Source organism: Callithrix jacchus, chromosome 13 (genome assembly GCF_049354715.1).
Source record: "Callithrix jacchus isolate 240 chromosome 13, calJac240_pri, whole genome shotgun sequence".
Taxonomy (NCBI): Eukaryota; Metazoa; Chordata; class Mammalia; order Primates; family Cebidae; genus Callithrix; species Callithrix jacchus.
The window spans coordinates 69389454-69411241 of NC_133514.1; the positions used below are offsets into that span (position 1 = coordinate 69389454).

General features: G+C 40.7%; 1 protein-coding gene across 1 annotated transcript in view; it reads left to right on the plus strand.

The window, feature by feature from the left end:
- Positions 1-21788, plus strand: part of PSMA8 (proteasome 20S subunit alpha 8) — a 64104-nt gene that overhangs the window by 36821 nt on the left and 5495 nt on the right. Inside the window, exons 5-6 of the mRNA XM_003734631.6 lie at positions 6576-6695; positions 6815-6877. Of these exons, the coding sequence (XP_003734679.1) occupies positions 6576-6695; positions 6815-6877 (183 nt within the window). The remainder of the gene's footprint in view (positions 1-6575; positions 6696-6814; positions 6878-21788) is intronic.

Here is a 21788-nt window from a genome sequence, read left to right on the forward strand (position 1 = left end):
AAAAGCACTTTGGAGTTCCCAATAATTTTTTTTTTTCTAGACAGAGTTTCACTGTTGTTACCCAGACAAGTGCAATGGCATGATCTCGGCTCACCACAACCTCCACCTTCTGGGATCAAGCAATTCTCCTGCCTCAGCCTCCCAAGTAGCTGGGACTACAGGCGCACACCATCATGCCCAGCTAAGTTTTGTATTTTTAGTAGAGACGGGGTTTCACCTTGTTGACCAGGATGGTCTCGATCTCTTCACCTTGTGATCCACCCGCCTCGGCCTCCCAAAGTGCTGGGATTATAGGCGTGAGCCACCGCACCTGGCCCCCAATAATTTTTAAGAGTATAAATTGCTGATTTGTAGCAGGGATCAGAAAACTTCTTATAGGGGCAGAGGGTAAATATTTTAGCCATGTAGGCACTGAAATCTCTGTTGCAACTACTTGACTTTACCCTAGTAGCTTAAACTAGAAATAGACCAAAAATAGATTTACATAAATAAATGGGCATAGTGATGTACCAATAATGCTTTGTTTACAAAAACAGGGGACTGACTTGCAGGCTGTAATTTTCTGACTCCTAGACTGTATATAACATTGGTTTATATATATGTAGCAATGTGATACAAACCTTACAGGGGAAGTTTCCTGAGCACAGGGTTAAGCTGCATATGGAAATAATTTTTCTTAGAGACCAGTTGAGAAGCCATAAGCCACTTTGGATATCCAATCCATTATTATTTAATGATAAATTAATTTAAAAGTACTCTTATACTCTCTTAAAAAATGCCTCTGTTGGTCATACTTTGCTTCCAACTACTACCTCATTTTGCAGCAAACAGCATGCATTTCATGATGGTACCAGTTCCTCATGCCTGCCAAGTGCCATTGGTGGCACAGAGGAAGCCGGTGGATACCACGGGTCTTCTTAATAGCTAAGAAACCCTGAACTTGAGGACTCTACTACTTTTGTAGTAGGCAGTGAGAAAGCCTCCCTTTTTTTTGCAGAGAGACGTGACCTCATTCCTCAAGGTTGTTGGCTGCTAATACAGTCCCGAGGAATAGCCCCGTCAAGAGTGGTCAAGGCCATGCATTCTTGGCACACCCAGAATGTGCACTCTAATTGTCAACAGTGTGATTCTGTTAAAATTTAAGTCATCTCAGGTCACCCCTCTGTTCAAATTCCCCTCTTGCCTTTCAAGTAAGTCAGAGTAAAAACCAAAGCCTTTACAGTGGTCTAAAGGCTTTACCTTAACTGGCCCCCGCCTTAACTCTCCAGCCCAAAGCTTATTAACTCTTCCCTTGCTTTTCTACTCAGCCACACTGGCCTCTTTACTGTTCTTCAAAGGCCAGATGTGTGCCTTCCTCAGGGCTTTTAGATTTTGTTTTTCCTTATTGTTTCCTCTCCCCAGAGCCTGCTTCTCACAGATACCCGCATGGCTACCATCCTCACCCTCTGAGTGAAGCCCCTCCTAACTGGCCTTTCTAGCACTATAACCCATTCCCAATGCTCTTTCTTATCTTGGCTTTACTTCTCTCCTAACAACGAATGTACTGGTTATTACAAACAACTAATGTGCTATTTACATATTTCCATGTTTACCTTGTGTATTATCTTATCTCTCCCCACTAAACTTTAAGGTCTATGAGTGCAGGGATTTTTGTCTACTTTTTATACTGTTGACACACTAGTGCTTAGAATAGAACCTTATATACAGGGTGATCATATGTATTTAATAAATAAATGAATACTAAATAATAACATAATGCTATCTACTTGATTCTCAGCTATAAATGTTCTCTCCCTTTGAACTTCTGAAGCATTAGTAATTCTTACAGCTTTTTAAAATTGTTTCATTTCTTCTATTAACAAACAATTTGGTGAGGAAAGTTTGTTTTAAGCATTCAAGGTTCTTTTTATAACAAACACTAATCCTGTATTTTAGAGTGAAAATGTATTTATAGCATTCCAATCATGAAATGATGCTTCTAAAGGACTACGTTGACTATAATCCTATTTTGCCAATTTTTAAAAATAATATTATTTTGTAAACATTTAGATATTGGTACTTAAGTGTGTATCTAAGAAGTTGTACATTTTTAAAAATATACTTCCTTTCACTTACAATATAGCTTGTGGATTTGTAGGAATGCCAGTCTGGCCATTAGCACTCAAATTTTCTATTTAAAGCTTTTGTTTCAGCTTAGTATGTATTTCTTGAAAAGCTTGTATTTTTAAAGTTTTTAAATAAAATTAGCTCATCAAGAACGTTGATGAAAACTAGCATCTAATATGCTATGCCTTGAAGTGGTTAATTTGAAAGTTATTCTGTACCATTTTAAGGAGACCCACATGCATAGACTTAAGCCCCACCCTAATTAATGATGTTAATGATTAAGGGATACGTTTTGCTCTTGTCAGTATGGGCCATAATGCTTCATAATGGTAAGGATGTTTGACTATGTTGTATACTTCCAAGCAATGTTTCTTAAAGTGCATTTCTTTGAATGTTAACAGGTATTAGGTAAACAAACTCTCTAGCTAAGTAATTTTTTTTAGCTATTTAAAGAAATTTACTAAGTTTTGTTACCAAAGTACTTCTGGATCTGCTAAAAAGCACTCAGATCTTCTAGAAGCAGGTAAAATAGTAGTCCCCAAGATTACTTGAATGTAGAACCTTTTATCATAGATTCTGTCTCTACTCTGATGGTCTGTGGGATCCACTTTGGAAAATGCTTCCATAAAAACTTAGAACCTCAGGGCTAAAAAGGCTTTAAAGACTGTTTAATATAATCCTCCAATTTATTTTTTTCTAAAAACTCTTGACCAGTTTTGCCTTCTGTTGTTTATCTTTCAAAAATAATGGAAATTGTGATTTATTTATTCTGAGTAGAGTTTTTTGTTCCTTTCCGCATATCTTTTCTTAGTGTGGGAGAGCACACTGAAGATTTACTCTGGAAGTTAGCAAGCCTTCGAATGAGAAAAGCAGCTTTGCAATTGTCAGTGGAGGCCTTGTCCTTCCTTAGGCTCACGAAGCCTCATGGAAAGATTACTATTTTTAGGATATATATTAGGAAGTGCTATTGTTATCAGTATTTGTTGAAGGGAAAGGATCAGGATTGGGCAGAGGAGATGTTGGGCTGCAGTTTAGTCGCAATAAAGGCTTCAGTTGACATCAGGGAGTGCTCTGGATCTGTAGTGGCTCATCAGAGCTGTTCTAAGTTGGGGTGAAGGGACTGCTCATTGATAGCTCTTCATCACTCAGTCAGTGTAGGCTGGCCCTGAAAGAGCACATGACCTTACCTGAGAAAGCTCTTGTTAAACTGGGAACCTTCCCAAGAGTTAAGAGCTGAGGGCTGTCTGCCATTACCAGTTCCAGTAGCCACAGGAATAAGGTTTTTGTTTCTGGAGGTGTATGGGGCAGTGTGTCACAGAATGCACTTCTGGTCTGTCAGTGAGATTGCTTTTATCTCCCAGCAACAAAGACCTGTTGATACTGAACACATAGAATTGATTTTTCTCATATAATGAAGAGTCTGAAAGTAGGCAGATTCTGGTATTTGTCTCTTTTGTTCTCAGTCTTTTTCCATGCTCTGAAGATAGCTGCTAGACCTCTGGTTAACCTGTCTACATTCTAGGCAGCAAAGGTTCCTAGGAGCTTCACCCAGTGACTTCCACTTGTGTATACCTATCTGTAAGAGAAGGTAGGAAGTGACATTTTTCAGCAGTAACATAGAGTTCTGTCACAAAAGAAGAATGGATAATAGGGTTGTCAGCAAAGAGTCTTTGCCTTAGAAAATCATGATTAATCTGAGGAGGCAGGTAGGAAAAGCATTGCAGAACTATGAGAGTCATTATTGATGTGAACTGGGGTGGGTGATGGGGCAAGGGAGGGTGGGGATCCAAGTGTGGCAAGAACAGACTAGGTTTTAGGAAATAAGTCAGGTGGGTAAGAGTTAAAGAATTTTGACGTTAGGAATTGGAAGAAGTGGATAGGAAAGTCACCAGAAATGTGCAGGCCCAGTGAGGTTTTTGGATAAACCAGTATCTGAAGCCACTAACTGTGTATTTCTTCTCTGGGTAGCGACTAGTTACCAAAAACAAAACAAAGCTAGTAGCAAATAGACTTCAAAGTCATGCCAAGCTGAAGGCTTTACCTTTGATCTTGGTGAAATTTCAAGGCCACAAAATTTAATTTAGAAGTTTCAACAGCTGCTTAAATTAATCCTCTGAAATACAATGGCATGGGAAAAGTTGTATGAAGTAAAAAGAATCTTTTGCTAGCCAGAATAGTATACTGTTATATAATGTAATATAAATGGTCTGTTTTCATGTTCATGTCCTAAAATCTCCTTTGGGATCTCTTTCTTATAATACTAAACAGTTGGCCAAGCACAGTGGCTAATACCTGTAATCCCAGCACTTTGGGAGGCTGAGGCAGGCAGATCACCTGAGGTCAGAAGTTTGAGACCAGCCTGGCCAACATGGCGAAACCCCATCTCTACTAAAAATAGAAAAATTAGTGGGATGTGGTGGTAGGCACCTTTAATCCCAGCTATTCAGGTGGCTGAGGCAGGAGAATTGCTTGAGCCCAGAAGGCAGAGGTTGCAGTGAGCCAAGATCACACCATTGCACTCCAGCCTGGGCAATAAAGCAAGACTCTGTCTCAATAATAATAATAATAAACATTTATAACTGAAACATTCCCCCATTTAATGCCAGTGAAAGGATAGGCCTTTCTGTTGGTTCTTTCTACTCTGTAATTATCCTAGGAAAGGGGCATGTAGCAGCACAGTGTATAAAGTTAAAAGCTTGGCTTGTTGATTCAGAGCACTTGGTTTCAAAGCTTAGCTCTTCTGCTTACTCTCTGTATGATCTTGGCCAAGATTGCTTGAGTCAATAATTCACAAACAGGTGATTTTGTCCCACCTAAGAGACATTCGACGATGTCTTTAATGAGAGATAATTTTGGTTGTCACAACTGGGGTGGGAGTTGCTGCTGGCATTTAGTTGGTGGAGGCAGCTAAAAATCCCACAATACACAGGACAGCCCTCACAACAGAGAATTAGCTGACCCAAAATGTGAACATTGCTGATAGTAAGAAACCCTGTTTTAACCTTTCCAAGCCTTCATTTCTACATCCAAGAATTGAGGTTAGTAACAGTACCTATTTAATCATTTTTGTGATGGTTAAATGAGATAATCCATGTAAAATGTTTAACCTAGTGCCTGACACATAAACGTTCTGTTAATATAAAAATTAAAATCTTATTATCATTATTATCATAATGAGTACTAGTCTGAATATTTAGGCTGAATTAAAAGAATATGTGGCCTTCTACCTATAGCCATGCAACCACAAAAATTCATTTGCATTTTTCTTTCATCTGATGAAAATGTGTAAAGAACAAGGAAAAGGGAGAATGAAATAGAAGCCCTTCTTGGAGTAAAATAAGATAATGAATCAGTTAGGTACCATTATACTTTATTCTAAAATCTACAAAAATGATGCTCAATCCAACTCACGTAAATAGCTTTCTTCATGTTGATGTCATTTTTTCTTCTCTCTTTGCTTTCTTCTTTTTACACCATATTGTAAAGTTATAGCTCCTTGCCTCTCCACATCTTTTCAAGTTTTAAATTTTAAAATCTTTTCTGAGCTGGACACAATGGCTCATGCCTGCAATCCCAGTACTTTGGTAGGCCAAGCTGGGAGGTTCACATGAGTCCAGGAGTTTGAAGCCAGCCTGGGCAACATAGCAAGACCCTGTCTCTAAAAAAAGAAATTTTGTTTTTTAATTAGCCAGGTATGGTACCACCTACCAACAGTCCCAGCTACTTGGGAGTTTGATGTGGGAAGATACCTTGGCCCAGAAGGCCAATGCTACAGTGAGCAATTATCATACCACTGCACTCCAACCTGAGCCACAAAGTGAGACCCTGTTTCAAAAAATACATAAATAAAATGAAATAATTTCTGGCTAGCAAGGATTTGGGAGACATTATATTAATAAAAAGTGTTAGCCAGGACAAAGCATTGGTATATTTAAAAATGAAAGTTGGCCAGATGTTGTGGCTCATGCCTGTAATCCCAACACTTTGGGAGGCTGAGAGGCTGAGACAGGAGGATCACTTGAGGCCAGGAGTTTGAGAGCAGCTGGGACAACATAATCAGACTACCAAAAAAATTAAAAATAATAACCTGAGTGTGGTGACACATACCTGTAGTCCCAGTTACTCGGGAGGCTGAGGTGAGAGAATCACTTAAGCCCAGAAGGTCAAAGCTACAGTGAGCTATAATCGTGCCACTACTTTTCTACTGCACTCCAGCCTGGGCAACAGAGTGAGATCCCATCTCTGAAAAAAAAAAAAAAGGAAAATTAAAACCATGCTACCATTACAGATTATTTTGATAGTAACCAAATGAGCTACTGAAATGTTTGCTGTTTTCAAATCTATAGTTTTCATTTGATAATTTTTATTAAGGTATACTGGAGTAAACTCCAAACCTCTAAACTTTACTTAGTAACCATAAATTCATTCATACTGCAATGATATTAATAAATTATCTTTTATTTTTCAAGGCAAATGCAATAGGCAGAAGTGCTAAAACTGTTCGAGAATTTCTAGAAAAGAACTACACAGAAGATGCCATAGCAAGTGACAATGAAGCTATCAAGTTAGCAATAAAAGCTTTGCTAGAAGTAAGTGATCTAATAAAGCATATTCACAAAATCATGAGGGTTTTTTTTCTCATCCATTTTTGTTTATTAAACACAAAATTTGCTGAAGTAATTCTAATAGTGTACTTGTCCTATATTAGGTTGTCCAGTCCGGTGGAAAAAACATTGAAATTGCTGTAATAAGAAGAAACCAAGCTTTGAAGGTAAGTCATTAACCAAAGAGGAAAAAATATCCATAGCATAAAGTATTTTGACAAAAGTAAAAAGTCTAGGCCTGCTAGGCTTTCGATATAATGTTATCCTTCATTAATGTCAAATAACCTCCACTCATTCCTGATCCACTCATTCCTGATTGTCTGCCAGTTTTTTGTTTGTTTGCTTGTTTGTTTGTTTTTTTAAATAGAGACAGGGTTTCGCCATGTTGCCCAGGCTGGTCTCTGACTCCTAGACTCAAGTGATCAGCCCACCTTGGTCTCCCAAACAGGTGTGAGCCACCGCACTTGTCTTGTCTACTGATTTTTATGTACCTTCGTTACTTTACATTTAAAAGTGCCTTGACCTTCTGTGAGACTTAAACTTTAATACCTAGCATGATAACCTTTCCATATTTCTTTGTGCCAAGTCTAATGTTATAATATGTATAACATTTGTCAACTATTATGGGTTAAAACTGCTGGACTACAACATAAAATATTTAGGATATTGTGATACGGGACTCACTGGCTACAGTGCATTTGAAATGTAGTTCACTATTGTTCATTAGATAGAACTGTATAGTATAGTTTGCGAACTAGCTCTCTTTAGCTGAGACTGTACAAAAGCACTCAAGACATGGGAAACCATATTGAAATACACGTAAAGGATTATTTTATTGCCAAACATGGCAGCGCATGCCTGTAATCACAGCTACTTGGGAGACTGAGGTGGGAGGTCATTTGAAGTCAGTTCAAGGCCAGCCTTGGCAACAAAATGAGACCCCATCTATAAAAAAAATTAAAAATTAAATTAAAAAAAAAATTGTTGCTGGGCACAGTGGCTCACACTTGTAATCCCAGGACTTTGGGAGGCTGAGGTAGACAGATTACTTGAGGTCAGAAGTTCAAGACCAGCCTGGCTAATATGGTGAAACCCTGTCTCTACTAAAAATACAAAAAAACAGGGGAACGATCCAAGATGGCAGATCACTAACATCTCGGGATTGCAGCTCGCAGCGAAAGCTCAGACAACGAGAGGACGCCACACTTTCAGACAAATTTTGGTCACTCACGGAGGAGAAGATTCCCAGTGGAGGAGTTCCACGGGTTGCCAGCGCGACTCCAGCGCAGCGGTTTCACCGGCACCTCGGCGTGGCAGCTCTCCGTGCAGAGTAAATGGGACTGGTTCCCCTTCCGACCGAGGTTTGGAGGAGCCACACGGGTCGCCAGCGCGACTCTTGTGGCCGGTGCAGCGGTTGTGCTGGCACCCTGGCATGGCAGCTCTTGGGGCAGAGTAAACGGGGCTGGTTCCCCTTCTGACCGGGGTTTGGAGCTCCAGGAAGGCAGAGCCACCTATTACGGACTCAAGAAGGAAGCCAGACTGGAGATTCCCAGGCAGAAAAGCACCATCAGTCTTAACGCCACTGTTTTGGCTGGTGCAGTGGGTTGCTCATATTTCGGCCCTGGGAATTAACAACTTGGACATCCACTCAGAGACCTAATTTGAAAGTTGGTAATTACAAAGACGACAGGTGGATAAATTTACAATGATGGGAAGAAACCAGCGTAAAAAGGCTGAGAATACTCAAAATCAGAACGCCTCTCCCTCTACAGGGGATCACAGTTCCTCATCAACAGGGGAGCAAGGCCTGATGGAGAATGAGTGCATTCCATTAACAGACAACTTAGAGAGGAATATAAGTGAATTAATGGAACTGAAGAATACAATGCAGGAACTCTGAGAAGTATGCACAGGTTTAAACACTCGAATTGTTGAAGCAGAAGAAAGGATATCAGAGGTAGAAGTCCAACTTAATGAAATAAAACGAGAAGACAAGATTAGAGAAAAAAGGATAGAAAGGAATGAGCAAAGTCTCCAAGAAATGTGGGACTATGTGAAAAGACCAAATTTACGTTTGATAGGTGTACCTGAATGCGACGGAGAGAATGAATCCAAGCTGGAAAATATTCTTCAGTATATTATTCAGGAAAATTTTCCTAAACTAGCAAAGCAGGACAATATTCAACCCCAGGTAATACAGAGAACACCACAAAGATATTCCTCAAGAAGAGCAACCCCAAGGCACATAATCGTTAGATTCACCAGGGTTGAAACGAAGGAGAAATTACTAAGGGCAGCCAGAGAGAAAGGTCAGGTTAATTACAAAGGGAAGCCTATCAGACTTACAGCAGATCTCTCAGCAGAAACTCTACAAGGCAGAAGAGAGTGGGGGCCAATATTCAACATCCTTAAAGAACAGAACTTTCAGCCCAGAATTTCATATCCAGCCAAACTAAACTTCACAACTGAAGGAAAAATAAAATCTTTGATGAACAAGCAAGTACTCAGAGATTTTATTACCACCAGGCCTGCTTTACAAGAGCTTCTGAAAGAAGCATTACACATAGAAAGAAACAACCAGTATTAGCCTTTCTAAAAATATACCAAAAAGTAAAGAGCATCAACATAAAGAAGAATTTACATCAACGAATGGATAAAACAGTCAGTTAACAAATGGCAGTAATCCTAAATTTAAATTGACTAAATTTCCCAATCAAAAGATACAGCCAAAACCCAATGGCATGTTACATCCAGACCCATTTCACTTGCAAGGACACACAAAGGCTCAAAACAAAGGGATGGAGAAAGATTTACCAACCAAATGGAGAGCAAAAATAAATGAATAAATAAAAAGTAGGAGTTGCTCTCGTATCTGATAAAATAGATCTTAAAGCAACAAAGATATAATGGTAAAAGGATCAATGCAACAAGAAGAGCTAATGATCCTAACACCCAGATACATAAGACCTATAAAGAGACTTAGACTCAATGAGACAGAAAATTAATAAGGATATCAAGGACTCGAACTCAGATCCACAACAAGTAAACTTAATAAATATTTATAGAGCTCTCCACCTTAAACATACAAAATATACATTCTTGTCAATACCACATCACACCTACTCATAGGTTTAAATGAAACATTGATTGGCTGTTATTAATACCCTATTTTTTAGAATGAAGCAACATTTCACTTCTCTCTCCCTCTTTTTCTTCCTCTTTCTTCCTCTCTTTCACTCCTTTTTTTTCTTTCCTTCTCTCAAAAAAAGAAAAAAAAAGAAATCAACGTGTAGACCTCTAGATCCAGGTCGGCAATGTCTCTCTCATTGCTCGATTTCCCTCCTTCCCTTCTCTCCCTCCCTCCCTCCCTCTCTCTCTCCCTCCCTCCCTCCCTTCCTTCCTCCTTTCCTCCCTTCCTGCTTTCCTCCCTTCCTCCCTTCCAAAAAAAAAAATACAAAAAAATTAGCCAGATGTGGTGGTGGATGCCTGTAACCCCAGCTGCTCAGGAGGCTGGGGCAGAAGAAACACTTGAACCTGGGAGGTGGAAGTTGCAGGGAGCCAAGATCACACCACTGATCTGGGCAACAGAGCAAGACTCCATCTCAAAAAAAAATTTTTTAAAGAATGTTTGGGCTGGGCACAGTGGCTCACACCTGTAATCCCCATTATTTTGGGAGGCCAAGGCATGAGGATGACGAGATCAGGAGATTGAGACCATCCTGGCTAACACAGTGAAACCCCGTCTCTACTAAAAGTACAAAAAAAAATTAAAAATTGGCCAGGCGTGGTGGTGCATGCCTGTAGTCCTAGCTACTCAGGAGCCTGAGGCAGGAGAATAGCTACCCAGGAGGCGGAGGTTGCAGTGAGCCAAGATCACGCCACTGCACCCCAGCCTGGGCAACAGAGGCTGTCTCAAAAAAAAAAAAAAAGAATGTTTTACATGTATCTTTTCTTTGGTTTTAATGAAAATATTTCAAGGAGAAATAGTATTAAAATTAGTGCCATCTGGAGCAGTGGGGTTTCTTTTTGTTTCTGTTTTTGTTTTTGTCATCATGGCTGCTTTGACATCGATTTCCTACCTTTTATTATTCAACTAACAGATGGGATATGAGGATAAGACAGCAGCAAAGTTTCAATAAACAAGAAATGGAGACAGGATGGTGGAGCGTGCCCCTACAGAGCCCCACGTAAATCACAGGGTGTTGAGCACAGAGTGTGGAAATGGATATTGTCCAGGTTGTCACCCCTGCTACTAAGAGCCCAGGGACAGATGCAGCAACACCATAGGGGCACAGAAACCACCGAGGCCAGAGTTTGCCTCTTCCACTCTGTAATATATCTATGCATATACACATAGACACACACACACACACACACACACACACGAGTTATACACACAGTTTTCCTTAAGAGTCGTATGCTTACTGACAGCAGTGTTATACTGTCTTCAATCGGATATTTCAGGATAGGCTGTGTAGGCAATAGAACACATGCTTTGGAGTTGGTAGACTAAGTTCCAACAGATATATTTGTTTGACAATATGACCTTGAGCAAGTTGCTCTGATCTTCAGCCTTCAGTTTTCTTGCCTGTAAAATGAGTCTAACAATAACTTCATCAAAGGGATGTTATGATAAGTAAATGAAATGTTGTAAGATAGTAGTATCCTTTATAATATGTGCTCATTAAATGGTACTATTAAAGAATAAGATACCATATGGCTATTTACAGGCATACCTCATTTTTGCTGCTTAACTTCATTACGTGTTTCACATAACTGGGTGTTTTACAAATTGGAGGTTTCTGACAACCTGTGTTGAGCAAGTCTGTCAATGTCATTTGTCCAACATCATGTGCTTGCTTTGTATCTCTGTCACATTTTTGGTAATTCTCAGAATATTTTAGACTTTTTCATTATTATTATATATGTAATATGGTAACAATGTAATTATTATGTAGTGGTGATCTGTCATCAGTGATCTTTGATAATACTGTGGTAATTGTTTTGGGATGCCATGAACTGCACCCATGTAAAACAGTGAGTGAACTTAATCAATAAATGTTTCATGTGTTCTGACTGCTCCACTGACCAGCCATTTACCCATGTCTCTCCCTCTCCTCAGGCCTCCTATTGCCTGAGACATAACAATATTGAAAATAGGCCAGTTGATAACCTGATGAGGGCCTCTAAGTGTTCAAGGGAAAAGAAGAGTCTCATGTCTCTCACATGACTTTTAAATTAAAAACCTAGAAATTGTTAAGCTTAGTGTCAAAAGACAAGACAGGCAGAAACCTAGGCCCCTTATGCAAGTTATTCAAATTGTGAATGCAAAGGATAAGTAAAGAAAATTTTTTTATTATACTTTAAGTTCTGGGATACATGTGCAGAACCTGCAGGTTTGTTACATAGGTAGACATGTGCCATGGTGGTTTGCTGCACCCATCAACCTGTCATCTACATTAGGTATTTCTCCTCATGCTAGTCCTCTCCTAGCCACCCAACCCCCAACAGGCCCCAGTGTGTGATGTTCCCCTTCCTGTGTCCATGTGTTCTCATTGTTCAGCTCTCACTCATGAGTGAGAACATGCAGCATTGGGTTTTCTGTTCCTGTGTTAGTTTGCTGAGAATGATGGTTTCCAGCTTCATTCATGTCCCTGCTAAGGACATGAACTTATCCTTGTTTATGGCTGCATAGTATTCCATGGTGTGTATGTGCCACATTTTCTTTATCCAGTCCATCATTGATGGGCATTTGGGTTGATTCCAAGTCTTTGCTATTGTGACTAGTGCTGCAGTAAACATATGTGTGCATATGTTTCTATAGTAGAATGATTTATAAGCCTTTGGGTATATACTCAGTAATGGGATTGCTGGGTCAAATGGTATTTCTGGTTCTAGACCCTTGAGGAGTCACCACACTGTCTACCACAATGGTTGAACTAATTTATACTCCCACCAACAGTGTAAAAACATTCCTATTTCTCTACATCCTCTCCAGCATCTGTTGTTTCCTGATTTTTTTGTGATCACCATTCTAATTGGTGTGAGATGGTAACTCATTGTGGATTTGATTTGCATTTCTCTAATGACCAGTAATAATGAGCATTTTTTCATATATTTGTTGTCTGTATAAATGTCTTCTTTTGAGAAGTATTGGTTCATATCCTTCACCCACTTTTTGATGGGATTGTTTGTTTTTCTCTTGTAAATTTTTTTTAAGTTCCTTGTAGATTCTGGGTATTAGCCCTTTGTCAGATGGATAGATTGCAAAACTTTTCTCCCATTCTATAGGTTGTCTGTTCACCCTGCTGATAATTTCTTTTGCTGTGCAGAAGCTCTTTAGTTTAATTAGATCCCATTTGTCAATTTTGGCTTTTGTTGCCATTGCTTTTGGTGTTTTAGTCATGAAGTCTTTACCCATGTCTATGTCCTGAAATAGTATTGCCTACATTTTCTTCTAGGGTTTTATGGTTTAGGTATTACGTGTAAAGTCTTTAATCCATCTTGAGTTAATTTTTGTACCAGATGTAAGGAAGGGGTGCAGTTTCACTTTTCTCCAAATGGCTAGCCAGTTTTCCCAATACCATTTATTAAATAGAGAATCCTTTCCCCATTGCTTGTTGTTCTCAGGTTTGTCAAATATCAAATGGTTGTAGATGTGTGGTGTTATTTCTGAGGCCTCTGTTCTGTTCCATTGGTCTATATATCTGTTTTGGTACCAGTACCATGCTGTTTTGATTACTGTAGCCTTGTCGTAGTATAGTGTGAAGTCCGGTAGCCTGATGGAATGAGGGAATGTGTTCTATTTCCGGGTCCATAAGGGGGCGTAGTTTTAGGGCAAGAACTTCCCAGTACCATATTTTCTCCCCCTCCCATCTCTCTGCATCTGGGAAACTTAGCGGTTTATGGTTGAATTTCATGGGTACAGGAGGAAACTAAGAGTCAGTCACTCTAGCATAAGTTTAAAGGAACTCCTTTCATTGGTCAGCGGAACTTGGGGAGGTGGGAATTTCTCCCAGGATAAATTCCCCTGCTCCTTCACCCACACCGGATTTCCAGCTCTCTGGAATCCCCTCCCACGTAGTGGGAGCTCTCTTTCCCCTCTTGAATTTCCCTTCTGGGGTCCGCTTCCACCCAGTGTGGAAGCTGCTTTTCCTCTCCTAAACTCCATCTGTCTCAATTCCCTTCCACTCAGTGTGGAAGCTTCTTTCCTCTCCTGTATTCCATCTTTCTGGATTCTCTCACTCAGTGTAAGAGGAGCTTTCCTTCTCTGATTTTCCCCCTATGGGAACCCTTCTCACTCAGTATGAGAACTAGCTGTTTCTCTCTCCCTATTTTTTTTTATCTCTCTGCTTTAAATAAATCACTTTCTACAAACACTTTTGAGTCTGGCATTTACTTTTATGAGCACACTGCACCATGGTCTCCTCTCTCATTCTTGAGAGGGCGATAGACCAAGAACCTGGAGAAACGTCCTCTTAGGGGAACTGAGGGTGTCATATATGAGCAAGTTGTTAGGAAAGAGCCACATTCTGAAATCTGATTGTGAGTCCTTTATTGCTGGCAACCGAGAGTCAGCTCTCGCTCAAAATCTCTCCGCCCTGAGGAAGGGATTTGATTTCCTTTTATATGTTGCTCAGGGCAAAGGGGCAAAGCGGAATTTTACAGAAGCAGAATAAACAAGTTAGGGGAGGAGGCTGGTAACTAGGAGGCAGGAGGCTCCCATGATTGTTGATTACGAAGGAGGATATACAAAAGCGGTTCCCATGATTGCTGGTTACCAAGTGGGGGCATTTGGTACTTTGCATACAATCTATCAAGGAGATATTCACAATAGCAAGTGGGCTTGTCAAGCAGGATATGGTTACAATAGTTATATGTTCCTATAGCTCTAAGTACAACATGACCCAGCACAGGAACATGACCCAGATATGCACTCAAAGGAGAAATGGCGGGAGGGGTGAGGTGGAGGTTAAGCTGGAGTCTGTGTAACTCTCAGCAAAATGGAGTCTGTCTGGCTAACACAGGGTACGTTAGCACAAGGGCACCCCTGAACCCCAATATAACAGTGCCTCCAGCTTTGTTCTTTTTGCTTAGGATTGTCTTGGCTATATGGGCTCTTTTTTTCTTCCATTTGAAATTTAAAGTAGTTTTTTCTAATTCTGTGAAGAAAGTCAATGGTAGCTTGATGGGGATAGCATTGAATCTATAAATTACTTTGGGCAGTATGGCCATTTTCACAATACTGATTCTTTCTGTCCAGGAGCATGGAATGTTTTTCCATCTGTTTGTGTCCTCTTATTTCCTTGTTATACTGGTCCGAGCATAGAAGGTCAACACCAAGACAAAAGTATGCCAAATTGCAGGGTTTATTTCTGGCGACCACGGAGGACTCACGTCTCTCCAACCCGTGGCAGAGAAAGAAGGGTGACAAGACCTTTTTATACCCATAAAACCTCCTTGGGAGTTGGGGTGAGGAGCGGGGATGGGGATGAAAGGCTTCAGACATTTTGAGGGCTAGTGGATTCTGTAAATTACCTCCTGGGCCGAGAGGAGGGTGAGGGGGCTCCGGATATTCCAAGGGCCAGGGGACTTTTGTCATTCTGATTGTTACTTAAGTGGTTTACAGAAGTCAAGATAAACATTAGTTTATACATTATCTGGGTAGGGGTACAGATCTCAGTTACTTATTACAAGTTGCAGGAGTCAGGATGGAATTATCTTGGGCTGCTTATTCTGGTTATTACCAGTAAGCAAAGGCTGGCAACTCTGGCAGTTACTGATAAGAGAAGGTAAGCAGCTTTACCTCTTTGCATTCTGCAAAGTAAACTAGCAGTCTTATTTACAGAAGCCAAGGCCAGTAGTTATGATGCAGCCATTACAACTTATTTCTGAAAAACAGCTTTGTCTTTTATAAAATGGCATTGCTCAGGTTCCAGCTATAGCACACCTTGAGCAGTGGTTTGTAGTTCTCCTTGAAGCAGTCCTTCACATCCCTTGTAAGTTGTAGTCCTAGGTATTTTATTTTCTTTGTAGCAATTGTGGATGGATTTCACTCATGATTGGGCTCTCTGTTTGTGTGTGATTTCTGTATAGGAATGCTTGTGATTTTTGCACATTGATTTTGTATCCTGAGACTGCTGAAGTGGCTTACAGAGATTTTGGGCTGAGACAATGGGGTTTTCTAAATATATAATCATGTCATCTACAAGCAGATACAAGTTGACTTCCTCTCTTTTTATCTGAATATTTTTTATTTATTTTTCTTGCCTGATTGCCCTGGCCAGAACTTCCAATACTATGTTGAATAGGAGTGGTGAGAAAAGGCATCCTTCTCGGGTGACTTAAAGAAAATTAAAAGTGCGGCCAGGTGCGGTGGCTCAAGCCTGTAATCCCAGCACTTTGGGAGGCCGAGTCGGGTGGATCACGAGGTCAAGAGATTGAGACCATCCTGGTCAACATGGTGAAACCCCGTCTCTACTAAAAAAATACAAAAAATTAGCTGGGCATGGTGGCATGTGCCTGTAATCCCAGCTACTCAGGAGGCTGAGGCAGGAGAATTGCCTGAACTCAGAAGGCGGAGGTTGCAGTGAGCCGAGATTGTGCCATTGCACTCCAGCCTGGGTAACAAGAGCGAAACTCCATCTCAAAAAAAAAAAAAAAAAAAAAAAAAAGAAAAGAAAATTAAAAGTGCTACTGAAAGTAAACACACAAATGATAGGAAAGCGAAATAGCCAGGCTGGGCACAGTGTCTCATGCCTATAATCTCAGCACTTTGGGAGGCCGAGATGGGCAGAGCACTTGAGGTCAGGAGTTCAAGACCAGCCTGGCCAACATGATGAAACCCCATCTCTACTAAAAAATGCAAAAATTAGCTGGGCATGGTGGCACGTACCTATAATCCCAGCTACTTGAGGGGCTGAGGCAGGAGAATCACTTGAACCTGGGAGGCTGAGGTTGCAGTGAACTGAGATGATGGCGCCACTGCACTCCAGGCTGGGTGACACAGTGAGACTTCCTCTCAAAAAAAAAAAAAACAAAGAAACTGAAACAGCCTTGTTACTGATATGGAGGTTTTAGTGGTCTGGCTGGAAGATCAAACCAGCCACAACATTCCCCTAAGCCAGAGCCAGAGCAAGGTCGTAACTCTCTTCAATTCTTTGAAGGCTTAGAGGGGTGAAGAAGCTGCAGAAGAAAAGTTCAGAGCTAACAGAGATTGTGAACCTGCTCTGAGGTTTAAGGAAAGAAGCCACTTTCATAACATAAAGGTGCAAGGTAAAGCAGCAAGTACTGATGGAGAAGCTGCCGCAAGTTATCCAGAAATCTAGCTAAGACATTTATCTTCAGTGAAGGTGGTTATACTAAATAACAGATTTTCAGTGTAGATAAAACAGCTTTCTGCAGGAAGAAGATACCATCTAAAACTTTCATAGCTCGAGAGGAGAAGTCACCACACTGCCTGGCTTCAAGTGACAGACTGTCTCTATAGGGGCTAATGCAGCTGGTGACTTTAAGTGGAAACCAGTGCTCATTTATAATCTTGGAAATATTAGGGACATTATGAATTATGCTGGTCAGGCATGGTGGCTTATGCCCATAATCCCAACACTTTGAGAGGCTGAGGCAGGTGGACTGCTTGAGCTCAGGAGTTCAATACCAGCCTGGACAACATGGCCAAACCTCATCTCTACAAAAAATACAAAAATTAGGAGTGGTGGCTCATGCTTGTAGTCCCAGTTGCTCAGGAGGCTAAGGTGGGAGGATTACCTGAGCCCAGGATGTTGAAGTTGCAGTGAGCCATGACCGTACCACTGCTCTCCAGCCTGGGTAACAGAGTGAGATCCTGTCCCAAAAAAAAAAAGAAAGAAAAAAAAGAATTATGCAAAATCTATTCTGCCTATGCTCTTATCAATTGACGACAGCACATCTATTTCAGCATAGTATATTGAATATTTAAGCCCACTATTGAAACCTAACACTAAAAAAAAAAAAAAAAAAAAAGATTCCTTTCAAAATGTTACTGCTCATTGACAGTCCACCTAGTAACCCCATTGCTCTGATGGACATGTACAAGGAAATTAATATTTTCGTGACTGCTAACACATCCTTTCTGCAGTGTGTGGCTCAAGGAATAATTTTGACTTTCAAGTCTTATTATTTAAGAAATAAGGCATAGTGGCTCACACCTATAATCTCAACACTTTGGGAGGCTAAGGCAGAAGGATTGCTTGAGGCTAGGGGTTTGAGACCAGCCTGGGCAACATAGTTAGACTGTGTCTCTACCAACATTGGGTGGGCATGGTAGCTCACGCCTGTAATCCCAGCACTTTGGGAGGCCCAGGTGGGTGGATCACTTGAGGTCAGGAGTTCAAGACCAGCCTGGCTAACATGGTGAAACCCTATCCTACCACAAAATACAAAAACTAAAGCCGGGCGCAGTGGCCCATGCCTGTAATCTCAGCACTTTGGGAGGCCGAGGCCGGTGGATCATGATGTCAGGAGTTCAACACCAGCTTGGCCAATATGGTGAAACCCCATCTCTACTAAAAATACAAAATCAGCTGGGCATGGTGGCAGGTACCTATAATCCCAGCTACTCAGGAGGCTGAGGCAGAAGAATCACTTGGACCTGGGAGGCAGAGGTTGCAGTGAGCCAAGATTGTGCCATTGCACTCCAGCCTCAACAACAAAGCGAGACTCCATCTCAAAAAAAAAAAAAAATTATCTGGATGTGGTGGGGGGAATCTGTAATCCCAGCTACTCAGGAGGCTGAGGCAAAAGAATTGCTTGAACCTGGGAGGTGGAGTTTGCAGTAAGCCAAGATGGCACCATCACACTCCAGCCTGGGCGACAGAGCAAGACTGTCTCAAACAGACAAAAAAAAGTCCAGGCACAGTAGCTCATGCCTGACCTCCCAGAGGTCAAGGCAGGTGGATTGCTTGAGGTCAGGAGTCTAAGATCAGCCTGACCAACATATTGAAACCATGTCTCTACTAAAAATATATAAATTAGCTGGGCATGGTGGGCAGGCACCTGTAATCCCCGCTACTTGGGAGGCTAATGCAGGAGAATTGCTTGAACTTGGGGGGATGGAGGCTGCAGTGAGCTGAGATTGCACCATTATACCCCAGCCTGGGTGACAGAACAAGACTCTGTTTCAAAAAATTAAATAAATAGCCTGGGCATGGTGGCTCACGCCTGTAATCCCAGCACTTTAGGAGGCCGAGGCGGGCAGATCACGAGGTCAAGAGATCGAGATCATCCTGGCCAACATGGTGAAACCCGTCTCTACTAAAAATACAAAAATTAGCTGGTTGTGGTGGTGTGTGCCTGTAGTCCCAGCTACTTGGGAGGCTGAGGCAGGAGAATTGCTTGAACTTGGGGGGATGGAGGCTGCAGTGAGCCGAGATCGTGTCACTGCACTTCAGCCTGGCAACAGAGCAAGACTCTGTCTCAAAAATATTAATTAATTAATTAATTAAATTAAAAATATCAACATTAACAGGAATTTAGAAAAAGTTGATTCCAACCCTTCTGGATGACTCTCAGGAGTTCAAGACTTTAGCAGAGGAAGCCACCGCAGACGTAGTACAAATAGCAAGGGAACTAAAATTAGAAGTGGATATGCAACTGAATTGCTGCAATCTTGTGATAAAACAAACAGATGATGAGTTGCTTCTGCTTTTTTTTTTTTTTTTTTTTTTTGAGATGGAGTCTGACTCTGTTGCCCAGGCTTCTGGAGCACAGTGGTGCAATCTCAACTCACTGCAGCCACTGCCTGCTGGGTTCAAGCAATTCTCCTGCCTCAGCCTCCCAAGTAGCTGGGATTACAGGTGCATGCCACCACACCCAGCTAATTTTTGTATTTTTAGTAGAGATGGGGTTTCGCCATGTTGGCCAGGATGGTCTTGGTCTCCTGATCTCATGATCGGTCTGCCTTGGCCTCCCAAAGTGCTGGAATTACAGGCATGAGCCACTGTGCCCAACCAGGTGAGTTTCTTTTTAAAGATGAGAAAAGAATGTGGCTTCTGAGATAAAATTTACTGCTGCTTATGATGCTGTAAACATTGTTGAAATAACAATAACAAATTCAGAATATTATATAAACTCAGTTTATAAAATAGTGACAGGGTTTGAGAGGATTGACTCTAGTTTTGAAAAGTTCAACTTGAGTAAAATGCTATCAAATAGCATTTCATGCTACAGAGAAATCTTTTGTGAAAGGAAGAGCCTATAGATGTGGCACATGTGATTGTTGTCCTATTTTAAGAAATTGCCATAGCCACTTCAACCTTCAGCAACAACTACCCTGATGACTCAGCACCATCATCATCAAGACAAGACCCCACCAGCAAAAAAATTAGTACTTGCTGGAAGCTTACGTGATCATTAGCATTTTTAGCAATAAATTGTTTTTAAATTAAGATATGTTGATTTTTTAGACATAATGTGATTGTATACTTAAATAGTCTACAATATAGTATAAAATAACTTTAATATGCACTGGGAAACCAAAATGTTCATGTGACTCAATATTTGCCTTACTTCTGTGGTCTTGAACCAAACCTGCAATTTTTCCAAGGTGTGACTGTATGTATATTCATAAACATAGAAAGAATATCAATGTGTAGTCAGTTTTTGTCATTTATTCTGGCTTAAAGCAGCTGCTGTGTCTTTTTACCTTAGATGAAAAATTTGCAAAGAATGTAAAGGATGTTATGTAAAGCTTGTCATTTTCTACAACTATAAACAAAAAATTTACCTTTCACTGTAATCTTAGGCCACAAAATTTGAAGAGAAATGAGTTTGTCAGTAATAATATTAAGCTTTCTCCTTTCTCTATTCATTCTCACCTGATTTTTGAAGATCTATTAAAAGTTGTTTTTGGTGGGCATGGTGGCAAGTGCCTATAATTCCACCTACTCAAGAGGCTGAGGCAGGAGAATTGCTTGATCTCAGGAGGCAGAGGTTGCAGTGAGCTGAGATCCCCCCACTGCACTCCAGCCTAGGCGACAGAGCTAGACTCTGCTTCAGAAAAAAAAGGAAAGAAAAGAAAGAAAGAAGGCTAAGCTCAGTGGCTTACACTGTAATACCCATGTTTTGGAAGACTGAGGCAGGAGGGTAAGTCCTTACTTATTAATAATGACATTGAATGTAAGTGGACTAAACTCTTCAATCAAAAGATAAAGAATGATTGAATGGATTTTAAAAAAAAGACCCAGTGGTCTGTTGGCTATGAGAAACATATTTCACCTATAAATACAACCATACACTGAAAATAAAGATTTGGAAAAAGATATTTTATGCTAATGGAAACCAGAAAAGAGCCAGAGTCACTATACTTATATTAGAAAAAATAGATTTCCATATGAAAACTATAAGAAGGACAAAGAAGGTCACTATATATTGATAAAGGGGTCAGTTCAGCAAGAGGATATAACAATTTTTTTTTTTTGAGACGGAGTTTCACTCTTGTTACTCAGGCTGGAGTGCAATGGCGCGATCTCGGCTCACTGCAACCTCCGCCTTCTGGGTTCAGGCAATTCTCCTGCTTCAGCCTCCTGAGTAGCCGGGATTACAGGCATGCGCCACCATGCCCAGCTAATTTTTTGTATTTTTAGTAGAGACAGGGTTTCACCATGTTGACCAGGATGGTCTCGATCTCTTGACCTCAAGATCCACCAGCCTCGGCCTCCCAAAGTGCTGGGATTACAGGCTTGAGCCACCATGCCCAGCCTAACAATTTTAGATATATATTCACCCATCACTGTAGCACCTATATATAAAACTTAAATATTATTAGAGCTAAAAAGACAGGTAGATTCCAACACAATAATAGCTAGAGACTTCAACACACCATTTTCAGCATTGGACAGAACTTCCAGACAGAAAATCAGCAAAGAAACATCAGACTTAATCTGTACAATAGAGCAAATGTATCTAATAGATATTTACAGAACATTTCATTCAACAGCTGCAGAATATACATTCTTCTCCCCAGCACATGGATCATTTTCAAGGATAGGCCATACATTAGGTTACAAAGTAAGCCTTACAACATTCAAAAACTTGAAATAA